A 23,604-nucleotide genomic window follows, 5' to 3' on the forward strand; every position below is an offset into this window, starting at 1 on the left:
AATAAAATTCTATAAAATAAGGATCCACAAAATTATATTAAAAAGACAAGAATTCGACTTGGATTCAATTTGTTAAAACATGGTTAAACCTGAGTGTGTCCACTTCGTAATTTTACTGGTGGCTATTTGATCTGTTGTATGTGTTTCAAACTAAGAGCAAGAATCTTCACAAAGCATCGTTTGCACGGTATGTTTCAAATCCCAAAAACATGAAATCATATAATACAGTAGCCACAATCATAGTTTGCTTCTGAAACACCCCCCCACAAAACAAAACCTCACACAAAAATGTCATGACATCGAATTCCACATGTAAACACCAAAATGCGACAGGACAGACAATAAGTTATTGGACAATCCATATATATCTTCATGTTTGATACATTTTAATTTATTCACATAATTATCTATGATAAATACCTCCATTTGGCGGGACGATCTCTCGATACCAGAAGAATTCTTGAAGCTAAGTAATCAAACGAAGGAGAATACATGTCATCTGGTCCAATAATTTCTTTTGCGTTCTGTACGTTATTATAATTCATTGAGAGGTACTGAGAACCATCGTCCTTTAAGGATTCGAAAATAAATAATCCGAGCCCACACACCCCCATAACGGAACTTGAATTCCCCCACACTTGTGTCAATGCTGAGAAATGGGAGTGAGCATTTGATTCTGGCAATGTGTAGGTGCTGAAAAGATTCGGCTTCCGTAATGAAAAGCGTTGGATTTGGGAGGTTGATTGGCTTTTAGCCATTGATCTTAAATTAGTGCATCCAATGTATACCGAATCGCCACAAGAAAAAGATGACTGAACATCCACACCAACTTTTGGAATTTTGAGACCTATACCAGATGGGTGGCGAAAATCAAGAACATTAATGGAATCAGGAGTGCAGAATACCCCATCATTTCCCTCTGCTTCTGATGAACTAATTCTGCAAAAAGTATACACACAGGTACGAGAAAGATGTTATAGAATCGAATTAAAGAATTTTTAAGGGAATTCTGTGAGAAATGAGAGTGTTACCTCTGCCTAACTCCTCCGCCTAATTCTGCATCAGTGTTGTTCACATGGAGAGCAGAAATCTTTCGACCAGATGATGAAACTGAGAGTAATGCCTGTGGACTGAGAGAGCTCACATCAAATAGAGAAACAGAGTCTGCCTCTGCTATTACCACTTTTTCTCGATTTTTCCATTGTAAAGGGCTTGCATAATCCATGGCCAACACAGGCTTCTGCAACTCCCATTTCATTACTTGATCTCCATCACGTATGTCGTAAATTTGCACCATCCTTTGACCACTAGCTGTTGATATGATAAGAGGTCCACAAGGTTTATACCACCATTGTCGATTTTCAGTAGCAGTATACATTGACAAATTGTTTCTTCTATACATAGTGTTGTTTGACAAGGGAGCGAGGGCTGCTCTTGTATTAGTGGAGTCTTCATCAAAGTGAAATGCTCGTACAACTTTTGAGTAAAAATCCCATGAGCAGAAACCCGAACCCACAGAATTTCCAGCAGATGCGGCCACAACGTATCTCCCAGAGCACCCATCTGCGCTTGGGGCACGGATTAGCCAACAATCTTGCCACATGTTTGATGAGATTCCAGCGGGAGGTTTGTACTCTGCCTTCCCCTGAGATGGACGCAGTTATAGCAGAGTTGATCAATACTTCTTTTAATTAAAAGATCCCTTCGCTAGTGCATTAATGAACAAACAGATACAAAATAATATAAATGGTTCACAATTTTTCACAGATAGACATGAGCAACAACAATGCACAACATTGGAGTATGTGAGATTATTCAAGTAAGATCCATACCTCACAGTTTGTTATATCATAGAATGAACAAGAACCATCATCATGAGCGAGAAGAACAGACTCTCCTTCTGACACAAACCATCCTCCAGTTGAGGTCTTGTTACCAATTTCATTCAACTTAAATGTACAGCTGTCTTCTATCTCCTCCTTAAATGTCATGGCTGGAGCTCCCCCTTGGTCATCAAAATCATCTAGCTTTTCATCAGCCATCAGCATAGCATCTATGGTAACTTTATCATTAAAAATATTAATGGAAGAAGTTGCCACTACAGAAATTGTGGAATCCTCCATTTCTTGAACTTCACTTGACTCTGTACTAGCCAACATTTCCTTCTTACTCAAAGAAGCCAAGAATTCCAAAGCAATGGGATTGCCATCTAAAGAGCTTATTTTCTCCTCCAAATTTAGTACACCCTTGGATTCCCCGACATTTGTCATATGGGCCTCAGAACCTTCAGATGTTATCCTTGAAAACGTTCTATCTCTTATCAACTTATGATGAGGGAATAATCGAGCTTCCAATTCTTCAACATTCAACCCCTTCACCGAGTTTTTCACATCCACCAATTCCTTCTTATCTTTCATACACTCAATTTCATTTTTTTTGGCTGACCCTGTCTTGGCATCTCCATCATTACGGACAGCATGAACCATAGCCCTCTCAATCCCTGAAATCTTTACTTGAATATCAGATAACATCATCTTAGTCGACTCTGGATTATTCATGTCCAACATCTCTTTAGTCCGCTTTATATCTGATGCTATTCTCTTCACTTTCCCTTCCAAAAACGCAAGCTTTTCACGAAGCTTGCTGGGATGCTTACTCAGACTATTCTCTCTTGATACCCCAGGAAAATTACTTACTTTATTAGCCGTTTTAGAGTCTCTCAAACCAGACCCATGTTCAACTTCAACACCAGAAGATTTCAACATTGTTTTTTCAACACTAGACTTTTCAATAAAATTATCAAGTTCTGATCTTTTAACTGAAATTGAGCTCAAATTTCCTATTTTTTCCTCATCACCACCATTATTCAGAACCATAACCTTAAATTTCCCATTTTCTCGAGAATTCTGTTCCAACCCTTCAACAATTTCTCCATTTTTATCAAGATCTTTCGAAACACTTTTCTCAGGATCAGATTTTTCACTCAAACCCCTAAAATTGGAACGATTACCTTTCACCTGATGTGGGCCCAGGGAAACCCTACTAGAGTTTTTTCTCAAATCAGATAAAGCTCTAGTAAACTCAGAGGGACTACAGCTCCTACCTCGGGGAACCGATGAAGTCGACCGCCTCAAACGCGGCTCAGCGCGTGATTCCTCCACCGGCGGCGCTAGAGCGGACTTATCAATCCGAGCCATAGGCCTGATGTTGGGTTTCTGAGTTGCTGCCCGGATACGGGATGTAGGCCTGGAGTTCTCCTTCCCTGTGGAAACAGAAATCCCAGAACCTGGAGTGATTTTTGCCCCACCAGTACCGCGTTCTTTCATCCGGCGAACTGATGATGACGCAGACATTGTTTATGGGGAAATTGAAATGGATGCTGTACTGTGAGTGAATTTACTGCGGTGTGGAGGTGGGAAGGATATAGTGAGGAATCGGGGCATTTGCTTGCTTGGTCTTTGATCTTTTGTGTGGGCGGGAAAATAATTTCTTTCTGATTTTTTAAAATTTTTGATGCTCCCGCTGGGTTAGAAACGCGATTTTTGTTTTTTCGTGGTTAAAGTCGTGTACATATAAATGAATCTTATTTGGTAAAACGATTATTTGATCCTTAAAAAAAATTTCTATAATATTTTTGGGTATATTTACATGTGAATCTTTTATTATCTATTACTTTAGACTTTCTTTTGTTGTCTTAATAAATCTTATTATTATTACTAATATTTTTAATATAATTTTGGGTTTAATCGATTATTCGGATTGATAATTTATCGCAATCAATAATCATTTTTTCATTATAACGATTGAATTGACTAATGTTTCATTATCTAATGATAATAAGATTATTATATATATTCATATAATTAAAAATCAAATGACAAAACCATAATTCACCACATAACTCAAAATTTAATTAATCAAACCACACAAATTATCATTTATTAATTATGATTTCACATCCTATTCAAATACTTTAATAATCACAATATTATTTATCGATATAATCTCATTAATCAAAATAAATGCTACCTCATAATTATATTTATATCAACCATCTAGTAATCATCTTGGTCTCATGAGGTAACAAAAAAATAGATAAAAGAAAAAATCATACCAAGACAATATAATCTATGTAAAACTAAACTTTACATTGAATTTAATATACATGCATGTATCGTTTGCCAAAAATCGCTAGTTATAATATTGTACTAGGGACACATCCTGTAATAAGCAATTTTCACAGTACATGCATATGAGCATAAATACATCATATATATATATACACAAAAATGAATTGTGAATCTTTCAGGTCATACATTGGCCACTTCCTCAACCCATTGAGGTTGTCAAGTAATCCAAAACAAACTACTACTAGAGGAAAGCCCAGTTCAACCAAGACCTATTATTTCACACCTCACTTCTTACTCGGAGGAAATACTTCTGTAAGCAAGCTCCCTCTTGTTCCTGAGCATATTGTTACATTCACTGCAGGAATAAAATGAGACGTAAATCAGGAAACTAATTTTCTTTAGCTAATTTCTGCGAATAGCAGCAAGCATAAACACATTTATTTACAATCGAGCACCATCAGACTCCAACCAAATGCACATTCTGGAGTAACAGCTACTATGATTCTCACAATAAATTAGCTTTGCCAAGGGGCTTGGACCCCACAGGATGCGAAAACTGTCTCAGAATCCATATAATAGAGTCTGCAGTTTAGTCAAACTGAGAACTGCTAAAATAATTTTATACAACGGTAACAAGTAAGTTCCTTGCTCAAACTTATTAGATTTTCAAATTTCTGTTTCAAATTCGAAATGAGATGAATCCTCATGAAAAATAGCTCGATCATTATGATAGTAAACTAGCATCAACACTTGCAGTATAGAGTGAATCCTATTGGACACCATTATCATGGATGAGAAGGAAACTAATAACCACGAATATTTGAATGAGTTCATGCAAAATGTATATTCCACCATAAAACTCAATAAAACGAAACCCTTCAGAATTGGTCAAGAATCACCGGGCCAAAAGAAGTTTGTCATTCGAAAACATAAAACATTGTTCAGCCTTCCATTTCTAACAACATACTACCAGTAAAATGGTATAATAAAATACCACACAATCATATAATTCATCCACTCTTAAGTATACCCATGGTTAGAGTCATCAGTAGTGTTTATCAATTTTGCAAAACTGGCTAGCACCTAGATGTAGTTGCATTACTTAAAAAAATAAAAATAATAATAACAAGCTACACATGCCAGCAATCATTTGGGAGCATCCATGTGTTCACAGAAAGCATCGTTTGATTTCAAAAGAGGTTATTACTTCATGCATGTCTCTTCTTGCATTTATGGTCATTCCAACAATGATGTTCGTTGTATGCATTAAATTCTACGGTATTTGCATTAAATACTCATGGTTGCTGACAACTCAGGCCTCGTAATGTTAGCCAACAAAGAACTAGAAAAAAAAATGGATTTATTTTAAGGTTATGCTAGGCACTATGAGTGACTTTGTTTGGTACCGGCCCTCAGATGATTAAGATAATTTGTACTAATACCAATGTTTCAGTTCACTTTGTAGGAAGTATTCGATAAAAGATTTGTTAGCAACTTGGTTTAGCCATTTTTGCAAAGTGAGGATGATGGTACAAAATGGTTGTCGATGTTATCACTTGGATAGAAATCTTGCTCGACTGGGCCACTGGACCCTGGATGTGACAACACAGTATCAAAGTCGACCATCTGAGAAATTCTGGAATCTAAGTGCTATGTAGGAAAATGTACTGAAAGCATGAGAGTTTTCTCTTAAATTTTACAAGATATGATGGTGGTATACACACGGGAGCCACTTCTTGAAACCTATATGTGTACACATCTAGATTCTTAATACTGGTGAATGGATGTGTTAAGCCGTGATAGCCTATATTGATTTGTTGGAAGGATTTCAGATTTCTCTAGGAAAACGAGTGGTCATTTCTGCAGAGCGAGAACTTATGCAAAATAGTTGTTAATGGAGTCCATCGTAAATAACGTTTGCACACGCTCAAAGATTTGGGCGAGACAGCTCAGCATTGTGAAATGAGAGGCCAAACTATAGAGACACCATAACACAAATTTGTTTTCCAAAAAGGAATTTATTATTTCAATGATACTAAGATGACAAATTTTCATTTTCCAGTCATCATGGTTTTCAAAATCATTCAAGTTGAACAAGCACCTCTAGTAGCATTAAAAACATGATCTTAAATGAACAAGCCACTAAAGTAAACATTAAGGCCACGCATTCATGGGAAGCTACAGTAAACATCAACGCAACTAATTTTTTAGAGCTTCAAAGTTAAGTCTATCTCCTCTTCATCATCGCTTATGATAATTATCTCCTGAGAGGGCTTTTTCAACTGACTCATATGTGGCCTTTTATAACCAGCAACTCGTCCTCGACGTCCATTTGGTTCCCTCAAATGCATGGGAGGAACAGTCGCCATGCCACGAGCAAAGCCACTCCTTGGACCAACTTGAGAGTGAGTTAAAGGGCGAGTTGATGATGAAGCAACAGCCTTGTGGCTCATATCTGGATGAAAATTAGGCGGCGGTAAATTCTGACAAGCATCCACAGATGGCCTTAATGGTGGCATGGAATTCAGCACGGGTATCTGGACAACAGTAGAAGGTAAAACGTTTGGTGGCGTTGCTGAAGGAATAGGAAGGGAACATGATTTCAAGTAGTAATTCATCTTGGGAATGTCAACATAATAAGCTTGACTCATTTTGTTAAGAGACAAATTCCAGCTACTTTGCAAAGCTGCCATGGTACGGCCCTGTAGACTAGGGTTTGAATTCTCGTCTTCAAGGTGAGCCTCAAAGTGATACACGAGGCCCAGATTATCAAAGAAAACCTTGTCACACACACGGCATGCAATTGGCATTGAGTTAGTAGCAACAGGCTTTTTCAGATTTCCAGATTGTTCCATGTTTTGGTTATGAGAACTTGACTCATTCGTAGACATGGAAGATTGCAAAGAAACACAGAAGACTATTGATGAAGATTTAAGAATACAAATGGGAAGACAATGCATTAGCCCTTCACGAGAACATCAAATTTATAGGGAAGAAAAGCGAGGTGGTTGGCATGCTTATCTGTGTTAAAGCACCTTAAGCGTTGGAATTTCCTGTATTTATCGTAAAATTCAGCATTCAACTGCAGCTTTGAATGGTTTTGGTAGACCTATTGTATTTATCTAACCTAAAAGCACATCTTTTTAAATTTCAAAAATATGATTCTCGTTCTCAGAAATATGATAAAAGTAAAAATTCCAAAAAAATTCCAAGACCACACGTGTTGAACGTTCCATCAGAACGAAAAATAACTATTATATTTTCTTGCATTTTTATTATGCCTATACACATAATATTTTATGAATGATTTAAAGTTTTCCAAATAAAAGACAGTTTCAATTAATTTGTATTACAAGTAATAATTAATGCATGTGGCTCTATTTTATGATTCAATATTGGTAAAGCATTTCAATGAAGGAGCGCTCTAAAGATATTGCAATATAGACAATATCGGAGTTCGATTAAAAAGACACAAAACAAATATTTATTCACCATGGGCTCTAGACCAACTTAGAAATCCCAAGTTGTTTTAAAAGCCAGAATCAGTATCAATCAATGTACAATTAAAGCTTAGAAATGTTTATCATATTAACTGAACTCGTTAAAGTTTGGACTTAGCTTTAACCTCACCGCAAAGTTGAATATATAGTTGTTTAGTGATTACCATAACCCAAATAATTGTTAAGTCTATTTTTTTTAAAAATAAAATCTAGACATTATACGCAATAAATTTAGGAAGCTAAAGCTATGCATAACCCAATATCAAAATTTTGAAAATTAAATAAAAGGTTGCTGAAAAGGTCGGTAAAAAAGATGTGACATGATTGCTAATATCTACAAAAAAATTTCCTTTTCGCTTTGATATTATTGTTGCATCAATCCTTACGGAGTTTTAAACAATTTAAAGGCCTAAAATAAAATTCAGACCTTAGTCTATTGAGTAAATCCAAATGTCAACAAAAATACTAAGAAGGATTATATAAACAAAAACTAGCAAAAAATTGATGCTAACATTTAATGCTATACTCTATACTATCAGCGTTGTGAGAATACAATAACTATAGAATCAGTGATTTATTAAAAACAATTATTTTTATACTTCACACACAATTTCGCTAACGTGTCCGGTCAAGGGAGGCCTCGGTGGAAACTTAGGCAAAGGGAAGAAGAGAGATATATTTATACACTCAGAAAATGTATCTCTTAATATATTATTATGAACGTGGCTATCATAGTAACCATATTTGGTAAGTTGGTATGGTCTTCATCATATTGTAATTTGGCCCCGTATCAAATCTCAACATGGTCCGTCATCAATTTTTGTAATAATGATATTACTCTTACTTTATTATAAATCAAATTAATTACAAAAAAAAATAGATTAAACTACAAAGAAAATTTTCAATAAAATAAAAGACTACACACACGCAAAACGTGCGCCCGGACATTAGTAATCTAAATAAAGTTAGGATTATCACTATGCTTCCTAACAAAACAGGAATGCTGGATCCGGAACCCAACATCCGATAGAGTAGAAATGATGGTGAAGATTGGCAGAAGGCATAATTAGGTGGAGAAGATATTAAGGATGAAGAACGTAGTGGACAATTCCATCTAGGAGATAATACAAGTACCTGTATTTCATGGTCCGGTGAATCAAAAAATTACCGAGTTATCGTGAAGCGGATAGCAGAGTAAGAGATATACAATTCCACAAAATTATGGACTATAATAATATGAGATTTTTATTTGTAATGTGGGATAAATAAAAATATGAATGCATAGTATATTGAAGGGAGTAGTAGAGATCATAGCCAGACTTAAGAGGACCTGGAGCGAGTCATTCAGTAAGACACAAAGAAATCCCAAGTTAGAGGAGTGAAGGCTAATGGGTAAATAAATTGATAGTGAGTAAGAAATATGAAATGCTACTTATATTTTCCTATCATTGACTCGAGCAACGACGTGTCAAATCTGTCAATATTTACAAACACGATGAGGCAGAACCTACAATCATTGGGACAGTGTTTGGGATCAAGAAAAGAAGATGAAAATAGCCAGTTGATATTGAAAGATCCTATCTTGGTTATTAGAGTTCTTCATTTCTAAGATCTCTCATCAACGAAGATGTTGGGATTTCCTATATTAACAGCATACCTGATGGAAACAATATATACTGTCAGATGTAGATGCAATTTTCTCTATAAGAAGACTTTTTTCTGGTCAGGTAGGTATGCTAGAGCGGTAAGAACTGTATCATGATGATGAGATTTAGAAACTGACACGCATTTGCCGCAAGAGTATACAGTTAGTTCCACTAAGGTTTGTAGCTAAGCACACATTAAGCTACACCCAATAGAACTAATGCGCTAATCATCACATTCTCCAATTACACTATGAAAAGTTACCGAATCAATGGAAAACTGAGATACCATAAGGCATAAAACAACTAAGTAAAAAACTAGAATCCTACACCTTAAGCAAAAAAGTCGGGAACAAATGAAGTAATTTTAAAATGTCAATTATCCAATGAAAATTTAAGAAGAAAAATACCCGCATAGAATTGTATCGCTCTCTCCAATTAAATAATTTTCTAAGACGAGAGGATGTCAAAATTGAATGGTACCCAACATACGAAGCTGCACTGCAAACATCAGATTCCAAGAAAAGAAAACGTCGTGAACGAGACAGCACTCTTTTACCACATAAAAACTGAAATTTTGAGTTCTTACCATCGATTCGAGCCGGTGTGTCCGGCGCCAATTTATTTTTCCAGTATTCTGCAGAAAAGGCACGAGTTTTCAGTCTTCATCAAATCTATCATCAGCTTCATTACACACCAGAAGGGGAAACTTTTGAGGTATAGAAACTTGCTAACATCAAGCTAACGATAAAAACTTGAAGATGAAAAGAAAAACGGACTACGGATTAGAAGAACAGAATGATCCGAAACTGGTTGGTAATTTGCCGGGTCCAGGATAAAAGCATAATATTTAAGATATATAAATTAAATCCTAGATAACAGAAAACGGCTCTCGTAGCTCAGTTGGTTAGAGCACCCGTTTAGTAAGCGGGAGGTCTTGAGTTCGACTCTCAACGAGAGCAAACCCTGTCAAACGTTATGCTTTTCTTTGAAGGCCAATTTTTTGATTTCCAATAATAACACAGATATATTTTCACCAAACCAATTTCAGCACAGATATATTTTTATTGTATGATATGATTAAATTTCTACACCGGTGTTAAAATTTTCAACAACAAAAAGTTTAGCAATCTCTAAAATAAAATCATTATTATTTTTTTACTTAGTTTTGTGTGTTTAATTTCAAATTTTGCTTGTGCTTCCGCCCTTTCAAAAATGAATATGATATTTTAATAAATAATTGATTTTTTTTTTTTACACACTTACCTCTGTTCAAAAATTATTTATTATATTCATTTACAATATCAAACCCTATCTTTATCAAACACTTCTAAAAAAATATTTTTTGTATTTTATTAAAAATCTAATTTTAGAATTACATATTTACCAAGTACTCGAACTTGAAAAATTTTCAATTCACTTTTATTTTAATTATAATTTTGTCACACTCTTTCATTCACAATATATAAATTTAAACACTCATCTAAAAATATAATATTTTCCTAACACCATCAACTTCTCTAAATTTCTTGTTGAACTTATGGGATTAGTTTGCCCATGACACATAAATACCTGCTTATTTTAATGGTATTTAAAACTTTTATATATAATTATGAAAAATAATTAACTAGTTTTGAATTTATCTTGATAACATACACATTCAAACGAATTGCATGCACATTACCATTTATCGCAAAAATAGTATCGATACAAAAATGCAGTTTCGTCACAAAAGCGTTACGGTGGATGCCGAATGGGGATTAACGCAAATATATATAAACTTCAAAAAAATGTTAATCACATTCATTAATCCTATACCCAAATAACAATTACATGAGAAATGAATTAGTCTCTACAATTTTATAACGACAAAGAATTACACATCGTCAACTATCAAAAGGGTAATAAAAAGTTGCATATTTACAGAGCTCAAACAAGGTAAATACACCTGGGAAACTAACTTCATCCATGGATACTTCAACATTATGAGCAATCACAGATGAAAAAAGCCAAACAAACCATCCTATTTACCTCAAAATAAATTTATCGCAGTCTTGTTACTACAGTCGTTTGATGCTAGTCACAGACTAGTGAGGAGTTCCTTTCTAAGGTTCACCTTTTTTCGACATTTCTAATTTGGGAGGAAGTAGATTGAGAAAACTTCCTTGTGCAGGCGGAGAGAAAGAAGAATTTGATTCCTCACCTTAAACATTTAAGAAACATAATAATATAAAACAATGGGTCTTTTTTTTATATGTTGTAAAAAGTAAACGATACTATCGAGAGGAAGAGAATCATACTGAAGAGGGACTTCACGGTAGGTCTCTTCGGTTTTGTGCTCTTCTTCTTCAATTCGGCTGGAAATAATAAGACAAATGTTAACAAGATTCAAATGAACTGAATGCAATGTAGAAGTGAATATGGTTAGTTCGCCCAAAGAGGACAGATATGCTACCTATTCCCGGAACTTCATTGTCCTTCACTATTTCAAAGTTCTTATAAGTGTAACCCATAAAGTTAACGTCCTTAGATGAAAGCATCTGCACCATGAAAAGACATAATCAGATTCGATCAGAGAAGATTCTGCAAGCAAATGTCTGCTTCACCGATGGAAATGTAAAGCCAAAGTGTAAAACTCGCTATATACTTTTACTGAAACCAAAATGGTGTGGTTTTGGCTTTCTGCGTAACTCTCTACTTTTTTTTTTGACAAAAAAAAAACACATCTAAATGACAAAAAAAATCTAAATTTGTGGTTAACAAAGGCATCCATATACAAAATCACCCTACATATCCCAGACAACAACGCGTTTGGCAGAATTGAGTCACTGATGTTTTCCATGAGGACATGGTACGTGGAGAATTGAAGGTTTTAAACCATCAGAAAAGCCGGTAAATAGAGATGTTATTGGCAGCATATACCAACCTTCCTCCAGGGTCCTGATTTTGTGGTTGAAGGAACTTGATTGTCAGACTGCAGGAAAATTGAAAGGACATGAGAGAAAGAATAAAAAAATAGAAACATGCAAGACATAGGTGTAACTGAAAAAAGAAGAAAACCTCTTCAAACTTTTCGAAGTTTTGAGTATCCAACTCATCGTTAACCTCTGGAATGAATGCCGCTTTCATGTGATACAACCTATCCCACTCAATGCCTTTGAACCATGGGTGAGCCTGGAAGATGGTGTAACAGATAAGCTAATGGTTTTCCATAAGTTATAAATCTTCAGATTAAATATGCATGAGCAACACCTTAATTTCATCAGCGCCTCGTGTTCCAAGCCTTTGCTCTACATTACACAAGAGTTTGCAGATAAGATCCTTTGCTTCAGGTGATAACTTTGCCTCTTCTGGAAATTTTAAATGAATTCTCCAGTTTACTATCTGCACATAGAGCAAGGCGCAACCACCCATAGCAAAGTCACCCATCAATAAAGCATAAGCACAATGAACGTCCAACATAGCACCAGTTTAAAGAAATTCACAGCAACCATTGAGCTTCATTCTATGGATGTCCTCCACAATGAATTGAAATATAAATATTATTGTCGGGTTTATTGGGAGAAAGAACAGTTTTATTTAAACAAGATTCACCTGTTACATTCATGACTTCATGTGGCGTCTAGCATTGACAGGAGAATATTAATTCAATAATTAAGAAAGACAATGGAAAACACAATCCACATCCATAAGAAGCAAAGACGCAAAAGGAAGACAAAATGGAAAGCACACACCAATAAAATAATAGCATGTAAGACTGAATCCTATTATCATTACCTTTCTACATGTAGACATAGGTTCATCTGAGTAGAAAGGTGGAAACCCTACCAGCATCTCATACATGATAGCCCCAAGAGACCACCTAGGCAAGACACATGATCCAGATCGTCCCCATCAGACGAATAAATATTTTTTTTCCACACAAAATAAAAAACAATATTGATAGGAATGCTTACCAATCACATTCCATTCCATATCCTTTCTTCAGCAGAACTTCTGGAGCAATATAGTCAGGCGTACCAACAGTCGAGTAGGCCTATGCCATGAAAAGAAGAGGGAATTCAACATACTTACATGCTGACCTTCCAGCTACAAACCTTTTTTATTGCCAGCATTAAAAATATATATGCGAAGAAGAGGACGAATTTGAGAGATGGAATCTCACAGTTTATATCCCTCGATAGATGGAATTTACTAATTTTAATCACAACCTATTCCCCGAGGTTTCCATAAATTAGGTGATTAGGTCAAAAGTAGGAAATAAGGGATGGCCTATGGAGTGATATGATTTAGCTATAGGAAGCTTACAAGCATTCTCCTATTCCTCTGCCAGTGCTGCAGTTGCTCTTGTTGAGTGCGCCTCGGTGCTGCAGGACGCCCATCACTTTGAAGAGCCCCACTGTAACTATTTCCTACTGAAAAATCTTTTTCTTGAATATTGCTGCAATCCAACGGTTTGCATAATCCAAAATCTGACAACTTCATATGTCCATTTCGATCAAGAAGCAAGTTATCAGGCTTGATATCTCTGTAAAATTATAAAGAAATGTAATATGAGATATAACCAAATAAAACATGATTTGAAGCTAAAACATTCCATCTAATCACAAAATTACCACAAACCTATGAATATAATTGTGTTTGTGGATTGATTCAATAGCAAGAACAGTTTCACCGACGTAAAATCTGGCTTCATCTTCAGTTAAAATATCTTTGCGCATTAGCAAAGTCATCATATCTCCACCAGGGAGATATTCCATAATAAGATACAGATACTCTTCGTCTTGGAAAGAACAATAAAGTTTGACGATGCAATTACTATCAACTTCTGCAAGTAAATTTCTTTCAGCTTTGACATGCTCAACCTAAAGAAAGAGAGGAAAGGGTCGAAAATAGTAAGATCACATCAAACTCGAGATATTTTTTTCATTCATTTAGTTTGATATAATAAATGTTACCTGGCCCCTACGAAGCATTTCTGATTTCTTGAGTTTTTTCATGGCATAAACATTGCCAGTTGATTTCTCTCGACAGACTCTAACCTGCACTATTGAATTATTTTTAAGTCACCGTATGCGAATAAAGTAGAAAATATACGACAAAAAATGAAATCAACATCATCATCCACAAAACTCCTGTTATTCTAGGTATTCCTCCCCAAGGAACATAAGAAATGCAAATAAAAAATTTTGGAGCCCAATAAGAGCGACTAATTACTAAGTATTCGATATGTGATCCCGTATCAACTGGAGAATGACTCACTGACGAGTTGAAGCAAGTCATGCAGTAATCTGAACAAACCCAAGAATGAGGAATGTTTTGTCCTGCATTCTAATGCATCCTCTATGTAGGAGGAATTGGGAAAATGTCAGAAAAAATCATTCGGATCCAACCTTTTTCCCAGACCTCTATGCATCAATATTCAGCTTCACAAGGACATGAAAAAGGGATGTCCTTTATCTAAAATTAACAAAGGAATGAATACTCTTATAGCTCAGACAATAGGGTGCGTTTTGCGAGAGAGAGAGAGAGAGAGAGAGAGAGAGAGAGAGAGAGGACCTCTCCAAATGCACCCTTTCCTATCATTGTTAGTGGATCAAAATCATCAGCACCCATTTTATGCCTCTGAATGCGCATATATTCTGTTTCCTTTTTCTCCAAGCGCTTCAATATGTTGTTTTGCTCTTCCTCAGAGACCTCTGCATCAGCCAGTTTTCTCTCAAGCATGTTACGCCTACAAGATATCACGATGAATGACTCGTTCAGCATTCCAAACTTGCAGTGTCATAGAAAATCAAGAACCAAAGTCCATCCAAAAAAAATAAAAAAATTGTTATAAATAGAAGAAAATGAGAAGCAATGTTGTGTAGGTGGACTAGAGATGAAAAAACAAAACAAGCCAAAGCAGGATCTAGGAGTCAATCAAGATTTAACTCTCTTTAGCACATACAATAAGTACAACCCCAACGTAACATTCTACCCTACACTTAAAACACTGATACCACCCTATAATGAATAAAAAGTGTATCCAGCACTGCTAAACAATTCACTTATGCAATCTTCCTTGAAAACTAAGGGGCCTCTATTTTCAACAGTCTCATCAAAAACATGACAGAATGTAGATACGCCAAATAAAGAGCTTGCTATTGCCAATAGCACATCTGAGGATTTATCAAGTGAAACTCTCTAAACATTGTGATGAAGAACTACTATTGCACACACAGTGATGGTGAATCGGACTTACGTAATGCTTCAGTAGTAGTAATTAACTGTAAGTGATAACTGTAGCAACAAAAAGTGGTTCAGATTTCACGCTACAAGATACGGATTATGGATGCACATTGTCTTAAAGCATCAAGCATACAAAATGGATCCATAGCTAAACATATGAACCACATTAAATGCATCAAACAACAGTTCATCATAACAAAAAATTGAACAAAAAGCTCTTACCTCTCCCTCCTTTCTTGCAAGCTCTTCATCTGTTCCTTGTAATGCTTTTCTATATACTGTTTGGCAGCTTCTACCTTCTGCTTAGTTGCATTCGAAGGTGTTTCTTCATTCAACGGAGCTTTCGAGCCTTCTTTCCCATTGGGTGCAGGTTCTTTTTTCTTGTTAGCAGTCCTAGGCTTCTCTTTTGATCGTAACTTTCCAAACCAACGCTTAGCAGTTTCCATCCACCTTACCACTTTTTTCTTATAAAAATTGAGACTCCGGTTCTGATGCTACTAAGTTGGCTTGTTAAATAATCCCATGTACTCAGAGCCAAGCATCCAATGCATCAGCTACGGAATCAAATCGGCGGAGTAATGAGAAAAGATACCATTAATTCGTGCTGCATAGAGAAATAAACCAGAAATAATCAATCACGAAAGGTCAGCAATCTTCTTTAGTAGTCAACAAATCCCTTTTTGGCAGGTAAAAAGAAGAACCTAGTCAAAGTTTCCATAATTTAATTTTGTCTAGTTTTATTTCTACTTTTCAAGTAAACCATTTCTTTAAATTCATATCTTCATTTAGCCAATCACACTCCTCAACTTAAACGCCCAGAAAATATCCTCCAGCACAGGCAATAATAAATTAAACACCAAGACAAGATTTTTCTGGATCAGAAACAAGAGCAAGTCAAAAAGAGGAAGAAACGCCAAAATAAAACTCGTCGCAAAAAGAGGATTTGAAGAAAAAGTGGAAAAAAATATCCTAGAAATAAACTGAGAAATCTACTGGATGTCGAGAAACAAAAAACAATAAAATGACCAAATTCTAAAACTCAATTCCTATGGATAACACCAAAAGGAAAAAGGATTTTTAAAAAAACCTTAATAGAGCAGAGGATATATAAGAATCACGTACAGCAATTTCAGCAAAATTCAATCACTAGCACCACAAGGAAACGCATCACACCGATTCCAAAAAAGAAACAGAAGATTATCCCCTAAAAATCCCAATTTCAAGGCACGAGAACTTTCCCTAAAAGTAAAAACTCAACTGTCTGCATAAACATCAACCGAGAAGTAACCTTCGCATCAAATCCAGTAAGTGAAATTTCCCTCCATTAATTTATATTTATATTTATACACGACAAATAGAGCAGTAAAACGAGAGAATACCAATGCGACAGCGAATCACTCGAAACCCTAAATTTGTCTAGAGAGAGTAGAAGAAGGAAAGGTGAGACAGATGAAGATTGCGATGAAACTTTATGCTTTGGTGGCAAAATTCGCTGTTAAAGGGAGAGAGAACAGGGAAGTTTAGCACTAATTGATGGAGCTGGACTGTAATTAATAATAAATCGAATTAATTAAATGTTGCCTTTTTAAAATAAAATAAAATAAAATAAAATAAATGTTTCGCCGTTGAATATCTCTCTCGGACGCGTTTTGACGAATCAAATGTCACATTCCATTCCATGCAACCAATTAATCCTTCTTTCGTAATCGCAAATTGTCATTTTACGTGCAATCCAATTGATTTTATAGATTCTTATTAATCACGTTAAATTTTTTTTATATATATAAAAGGTAATAAATATAATTTTATGGGTAAAAAATATCAATTATTGCTCTAACATGTTTGATTGAAAGATGATCGATAAAATTGCTATTTTTCAAATTAAAATTATCGTAAAATCGAGTCAAACATGAGATGATATAAAAACAGATAATTAAGTAAATGTTTTTTAAAAAAGTTCAAAATACTTACTTCGGTAACAAGAGAAAATAATATGTATGTACACATTTGATGTATAAGCAATGGTCAAGAATGCGATGTATCATCGAATCATTTTACTTTTAAACGCGCAACCTTAGACATACTCGATTATTTTCCATACGAAACACTTAGAATCATGAAAAAAAAAGCATACAATTTCGTCACTTCATTAATTGATATACACACGAAATGTCTATACAAAACAACAAACCGCGCACCTAATTTCCCACACAAAAATGGTTTCACATGCACGAATAGTTTGGTGCCAAATTACCCCACCACAAAGACAAGTACTCAATCGGTTGAGTGAAGGGCCCGGGCAAATTGTGGGCAAGCAGAAGCAAAATAGCCGCAATTAAACTAATTATGTTGTAAACTTTTTTGCAATTATAGAAAGCGTATCAATCAATAATAATTATATATTTCGATACATTATCTGGATTGCTTGCATCATGGATTAATACATACATTTACCTACTAGCATATGGATCTCAACAACATTTGCATGTGCTCGTAACTTTAATTTGAATCCCTTTTTATGCGACATGATGGGCAAATTGGACGAGTTTATAAATAACTAGTGAATTGGTAAACTTTAGTTCTTTCTTTTAAAAAATAAACATACTTTAGAAAATAAGCAACTTGTCTCGGAAACAATTTCGTATAGGGTTTTCTTGAATCAAATAATGTAATTCACGAGTATCTATAATTACAAAAACGACTTACAAGAATCAACAATCTTCTAAAAGTACGTTGCTGCCGAGTACATAATTTTGAACTTCTTTTATATCATTAATCTTCTGATATTTTTTGATAACAAACATTAATTAGGATGGACAATAACATAGAAAATATCTCATTATTTTTGGTGTTATATTTTAAATTAAAGTTGTACGTATTTAGTGCTTCGCATATCCAGTTAATTGGATCACGTGTATAATAAACATAAACCAATCTCTGTTGATATATATATATATAGCGAATGAGATATCTAAGTTCTCAATTGAGAAGCGATATAATTCGAAACTCAATTATAAAAAACTATTTTTCCAAAATCATTAAAAAAATCAAAGCACTGAATGTTTTCTAATTCGTCCAAATCAGAAAGAAAATGACGAGTCTGAAAAATATCGCCAATCTTCGCTACCCCAAAGATGAAGGCGAGATTCCGGGTTGGTTGGGGCTCTCCGATCAATGATTCTTCCAGAACAGAAGATAAAAGAGAAGGTGTGAATTAGTTCTTTTTAAATCAAATGGCTAGTTCAGTAGCTTCCGGACGAAGCCAAATGAAATCTTTCATTGCTTTTTTTCCACTAGTTTAAAAAGAAGTAAGGGGATTCATGTGTAGCAAACTCCTTTACGAATTTTAGACATAAAATCTAAATTTATTTTCATTATTCACGTGGGCCACACTTATTTCTTAATATTTTGTGGCATGGAACATAATCTAAAGAAAAATATGTTTTTCTGAGAATGCATCTACTCGGTATCCCTTATGCTTTCGCTTGTTAACCACAGCTTCTTCGGTATAACAAATCCATTTGGACCATTTCATCACCATCTTCACAAGTTGCTACTGCTTCCATTTGTTTTTAGAGGCAGATGATTTATAAAAGAGAGACAGCAAATGGACCATAGCTATGATGGGAATATTCATGTGCATACCAGTTATGAACCGTGCCAATCAAGCCTCTATCGTACACAATCTTAAGCTTATTGGGACCATCTTCATGCACAACACTCATCACCCAAACATCCTTGTCTTTCAAGGCAGCAGCAAATGACCCCAAGTTTGCCTTCATATCCATCACGTTTCTTAGTGTGTTCGATGAGATCTCTGGGTGTAAAAGACATCAATAATTTTCAACCCTTCGGTTCCAACTTCCAAAGTTCCTGGTTGAAAATGGAGATTGCAAATGCGTAAGATTAGAATCAGAACTGGTAGGAAAGGGAATAAAAACCTCAAACGCATGTCTTTTTCAAACATGGCACTTGAATGACCAAAATCAGCAAGACTTAGGGGACGAGAAGTTAATCAGGCAGGCCATGGTGCCAGTCCACTGTCTCTAGCATTGTGATCATCTGATGATAGGAAAATATTAGAAAAGCACAAGGAAACCTAAAACTATGGAAACATTTTTAACCACGATATATCTATTATATATTTGTCAACTATTTTTCAATGAATAACACTGTTTTTGAATCCTCTAATTATAATGCGGTCAATCTTCCCATGATCTAAATCCAAAGTCCAATCTCCCTTAGAGAAAGGTAAATTGAAAGATGAGAAAAGGTATACACACTCCCATTTTTGTCCACCTCTTAATTAAATTCTGCCAAAATTCTATTTACCCGAATCCCAATTAATTAAGATGGAGTGAACCTCCGCTTGTCATCATCACAAAAAGTTGAGAACGCCATACAAGCAAGAGTAAAATCTGGCAACTTCCCTTAAAGGGGACGTGAATAAATCTTCCATTTTATCTCAGAAATTATTCTTTAGCTTCAAATATATACATGCAAACAACAAAAGGTAATAGTTAAATTAAATATTTATTATCAGAATACTGTATAATGCATGTTTCCATTCGTACGCCCCACACCGCATCAGGATCATCATGATCAGATCGACAAAGATGTGGATGAGTTGCAGGTGCTCTTTCTAAATAACCTCATTTGTCAAAGGCTTTAATTTTGCCAAATAACCGTTCGGTTACTTTTCGCAGCAATCCTCCAGCACATACGTTCAACAAGTTCACTCATCAACTTCCATATTCTTAAATGCTCTTCATCTTGAGCATAAGCTTCAGGGGATGAATAAGCAAAATACCCTCCAGGTCTTAGTGACAGATCCAACTCAAGCAAATAGATATGTCCCTTTATAGCCAATCAATTTGATCTACAACGAGAACAGTGAGCAAGTTCAAATGATCGGCTTGGATAAGGAAGTCTCTTTGTCCCAAGGACACCGAGGTATGCTGGAATTCCTCTCTTTGCAAAGCGAATTGGATCTTATTTTGGTGCACAGCATTGGGTGCTAACGACATTGCTATGATATCAGATGAAAGAAGATATCCACCAAAATTCACAACACCACAGCCAACATAAAAAACTGTCTATATTCTTCCTTCATTGTTCAAGATATGGTTTGAAAAGTTCAGCATCTGCCATATGAAAAATTTAAAACATAAACTATTTTTAGCATGTTGTCCATGAACTCGAGCTTGTAAGCTAGTGATTTCGAACATGTGATATACACGAACTCCAAAACCTAATATACGAAACCACATATATTTTATTAAAAATATCTCGGGTTCTTATTTCTGGACCCTTGTGATATGAACCTCCGCATCACCTTTTTATCCAATACCAATTAACATGCAGTTTTACGCCTCGAATATCAATTCCGAACACACGTATATTCATGTTCCCAGCTTACTCATAATGGGGTTGTTGAATATAATATATACTACTTTGGTTCACTTCACATTAGGTCAACCTTTTTTGAAAATGAGTCTTAACAGAGGCATAACAATGATGGCGTTGCCAGATATGGTACTACTTTTGGTGCATTTCCCATTAGTTCTACATTTTGGGAAAAATGATTTCTAACAGTAAACATGATCAGAATACACTCCTGCCCGTATTTTATTTCCACGTTGGATTGTTTTCTTATAAGCAAGTTTTCATGTTTAATGATCGGATTTTAACTTATAGAACAACAAATCTAACTCATCCAAGCCACGTACAAATGATTTTAGGAATGATTGTTCACTGCATCCAGACAATGAACTTCGCTGAGCAATTTATTGTTTAACAAATTTATTCCCAATCGCGGGTGCCATTCTTGAAAATTGATAGCCATAAATGTTATGGTTCCCGGCCAAAGCGTTTTTTATTCATACGTAGTTAAACTAAATAGAATTGAAACTAAGATATTCCGAATGGAATGTAAGCGTCCAGCTCCCCAAGCCCAACCCAAATGTCCTTAATTAAGTTTTTTTTTTTAAAAAAAAATATATATATATATATATATAAAAAAATCAGACACTGTGCACGTATCTCTCTCCTTCAATTCTCTGCATTTCCCGATCATTCTCGACCCTTCACCATTTTCGTGTCTTTGACCTTCGATTCTAGCCGCTCAGGTCGCCGAAAAATTAAATGAAATACATTTTCGGATAACTCTCGTCGCAAGCTACGCATTGATACCCATTTGGCACAGAAATCTCACGATACTTTTCGAGCCCGTCGGAGAACGCCGCTCGTTTTCGCCGGAATTTGTGAGGAAACTCTCGGTTTAAGTTTCCTAGACCTTTACTTCGAAGCCTTGAGGTATAATTATGATTTTAGGGTTTCGAAATTTTGGGTATTTTGAATAATTCGAATTTCAACAATTAATATATATTGGATTATTGATTGTAGGTGCTATATCGGAGTCGATTGGATGTATTAAGCTAATTTTCGAAATTTAATTAGATAATATTTCGAATTTAGCCTATTAATTTGGGAATTTATGATTTTTGAATGTAAATCGTTATTGGTATGTGTTTATAGCGTTAGAGATAGAAAATGAAAATTTTGGAAATTCCTAGAAAATATCGAAAATTTCAGATTCGTTACGATTGAAGTTTCGAAATTTCAAGTTGTCCGGTATTGAGAGATTGAAGTTAAATAAATCACTAGATTTGACTTGCGATGAGTTTTAGGAATTTTAAAGCCTAAATTATAGATTTTTGGAATTTTAGGCTAAATTAGTGAATTTTGGAATTTCTTTCGATAAATTCCTTGATTATTTAACCAAGATAGGAATTGATGTGCAATAAATAATTTTGCCACAGGATTGGAGTTTTCGAGAAATATTTAAGATATTTTGTGGTAAATTAAAGTCAGTTGAGGTACGTATGAACTGTTTTTATTACGACGTCTATTATGACGTGAGATGACGTTGAGTATGTTGTAACGAGTTGTGGCGTGCTTTATGTGCTTTTGTGAATACGTGATTGCATTCATGCATTTATTTGTATTGATACTATTAGTGCATAGCATTTCGAGCCTTGACTCCTTTGATTGCTATTGATATTGATCTATCGAGTTGTTGCGTCATCGATGGAGCGGGTGGGTAGGTTTAGCACTCCTGATGACTTGCATGAGGGCTGAGCGGGTAGCTCCCGTACCCTCGATGCTACGTGCATGGATGAGTGGCGACTTGATGTTGCGTTGCTACGTTCCTGGCACGGGTGGCCACTGTTACTGTTGTTGATGCGATTCATTTGGACTCCGTTTGGTATCCGTTATCGGTTGTTACCTTTCACGCATTGCATTACATTGCATTGCATCACATATTACTTGATTACATTTCATGTCAGTTATATTTGTCGTAATATTACTAGTTCGTCGTACTGGGGCCCGACCCCTCGTTTCTTTTTATGCTGTGGTTGTTTTTGATGCCATAGCATGTTATCCAGGAGGATTTGACGCGTCTGGTGGAGCGTCAGGTAGTGGTGCCCAGTCGGCGAGTCATGGTTGAGAGTTCCCAGATATATATACTATATTATGGAGTCATACATTTACCGGGGAGATGCCCCGTGTAGCTGTACTGTTATTTTTATGATGTTTTGAATTGATGGTTGTGTGATCGAGCCTTGCCGGCTCTGCATGTGTTTAGTCCTGGCCAGTGCGGCTATAGGTTGTTAATTGATGTTATGACTTTATTTCGAGCGTATAAAGTTATTGTTGTGTTTTTATTTTTTTTGGGATGTCCTATTTACGAATAGGTCATGTCGAAATTTCGGTAGGCCCAAAATGAAAAATTTTAATCGCTTTAGCTGTTTACATTAAGATATCCTGGTTGTTTGGTCATTAAATATTAATCAGGAGCACGGGCAGCCACATGGAATGTAAACATAGAAAGAATATTGAGACAACTGTCAAAAAACATTGAACCAACGCCACTATCAGAACAAATTTGTGAGAAAGAAAAGCGGCAAAAATTAAAGATTTGATGTCATTATTGATCTGTGTAAGTTACCAAGCACCGCTAATTAAGGTGCATGTCATCTCTTAGATAAAAAAATAATAGATTTGATATTTGATTTTTGATTTTGCACACTATATATA

The 23,604-nt window shown here is 35.4% G+C and overlaps 2 protein-coding genes, 2 long non-coding RNA genes, 1 other non-coding gene and 1 pseudogene across 11 annotated transcripts; 2 read left to right on the forward strand and 4 right to left on the reverse strand.

Annotated features, from left to right (window-relative positions):
* Window positions 1–196: 196 nt before the first annotated feature.
* On the reverse strand, window positions 197–3,462 carry LOC140978664 (KIN14B-interacting protein At4g14310). Its single transcript, XM_073443860.1, has 3 exons — window positions 1,833–3,462; window positions 1,032–1,645; window positions 197–939 (listed from the first exon to the last, which is right to left on the reverse strand). Exons 1-3 carry the CDS (start codon window positions 3,351–3,353, stop codon window positions 408–410), a joined length of 2,667 nt encoding a protein of 888 aa, XP_073299961.1. The 5' UTR covers window positions 3,354–3,462; the 3' UTR covers window positions 197–407.
* Window positions 3,463–4,129: 667 nt separating this feature from the next.
* On the reverse strand, window positions 4,130–10,066 carry LOC140978530 (uncharacterized). Of its 2 annotated transcripts, none has more exons than XR_012175574.1 (3): window positions 9,863–10,066; window positions 9,684–9,774; window positions 4,130–4,485 (listed from the first exon to the last, which is right to left on the reverse strand). It is a non-coding gene; the product is annotated as an uncharacterized lncRNA (long non-coding RNA). The 2 variants fall into 2 exon arrangements; XR_012175575.1 differs by lacking the exon at window positions 4,130–4,485 and adding an exon at window positions 4,495–6,667.
* Window positions 10,067–10,161: 95 nt separating this feature from the next.
* TRNAT-AGU (transfer RNA threonine (anticodon AGU)) lies at window positions 10,162–10,235 on the forward strand. Its single transcript has one exon. It is a non-coding gene; the product is annotated as a tRNA-Thr (tRNA).
* An 814-nt stretch (window positions 10,236–11,049) lies between these two features.
* On the reverse strand, window positions 11,050–17,042 carry LOC140978529 (uncharacterized). 6 transcript variants are annotated; one of them, XM_073443665.1, is made up of 15 exons: window positions 16,884–17,042; window positions 16,627–16,743; window positions 15,727–16,108; window positions 14,833–15,007; window positions 14,232–14,315; window positions 13,897–14,138; window positions 13,582–13,801; window positions 13,230–13,309; window positions 13,051–13,135; window positions 12,526–12,657; window positions 12,334–12,447; window positions 12,200–12,247; window positions 11,729–11,813; window positions 11,574–11,630; window positions 11,050–11,476 (listed from the first exon to the last, which is right to left on the reverse strand). In XM_073443665.1, exons 3-15 carry the CDS (start codon window positions 15,948–15,950, stop codon window positions 11,379–11,381), a joined length of 1,644 nt encoding a protein of 547 aa, XP_073299766.1. In that variant the 5' UTR covers window positions 15,951–16,108; window positions 16,627–16,743; window positions 16,884–17,042; the 3' UTR covers window positions 11,050–11,378. The 6 variants fall into 6 exon arrangements, with proteins under 6 accessions (XP_073299766.1, XP_073299768.1, XP_073299770.1 ...); XM_073443667.1 differs by having other exon boundaries at window positions 16,592–16,743; XM_073443669.1 differs by lacking the exon at window positions 16,627–16,743 and having other exon boundaries at window positions 15,727–16,058.
* A 2,721-nt stretch (window positions 17,043–19,763) lies between these two features.
* On the reverse strand, window positions 19,764–21,346 carry LOC140978537 (probable methyltransferase PMT3; annotated as a pseudogene).
* Window positions 21,347–21,515: 169 nt separating this feature from the next.
* Window positions 21,516–23,304, forward strand: LOC140978533 (uncharacterized). Its single transcript, XR_012175576.1, has 3 exons — window positions 21,516–21,819; window positions 22,326–22,382; window positions 22,941–23,304. It is a non-coding gene; the product is annotated as an uncharacterized lncRNA (long non-coding RNA).
* Window positions 23,305–23,604: the final 300 nt, after the last annotated feature.

The sequence above is a fragment of the Primulina huaijiensis genome, chromosome 6, assembly GCF_012295235.1.
Source record: "Primulina huaijiensis isolate GDHJ02 chromosome 6, ASM1229523v2, whole genome shotgun sequence".
Lineage (NCBI taxonomy): Eukaryota > Viridiplantae > Streptophyta > Magnoliopsida > Lamiales > Gesneriaceae > Primulina > Primulina huaijiensis.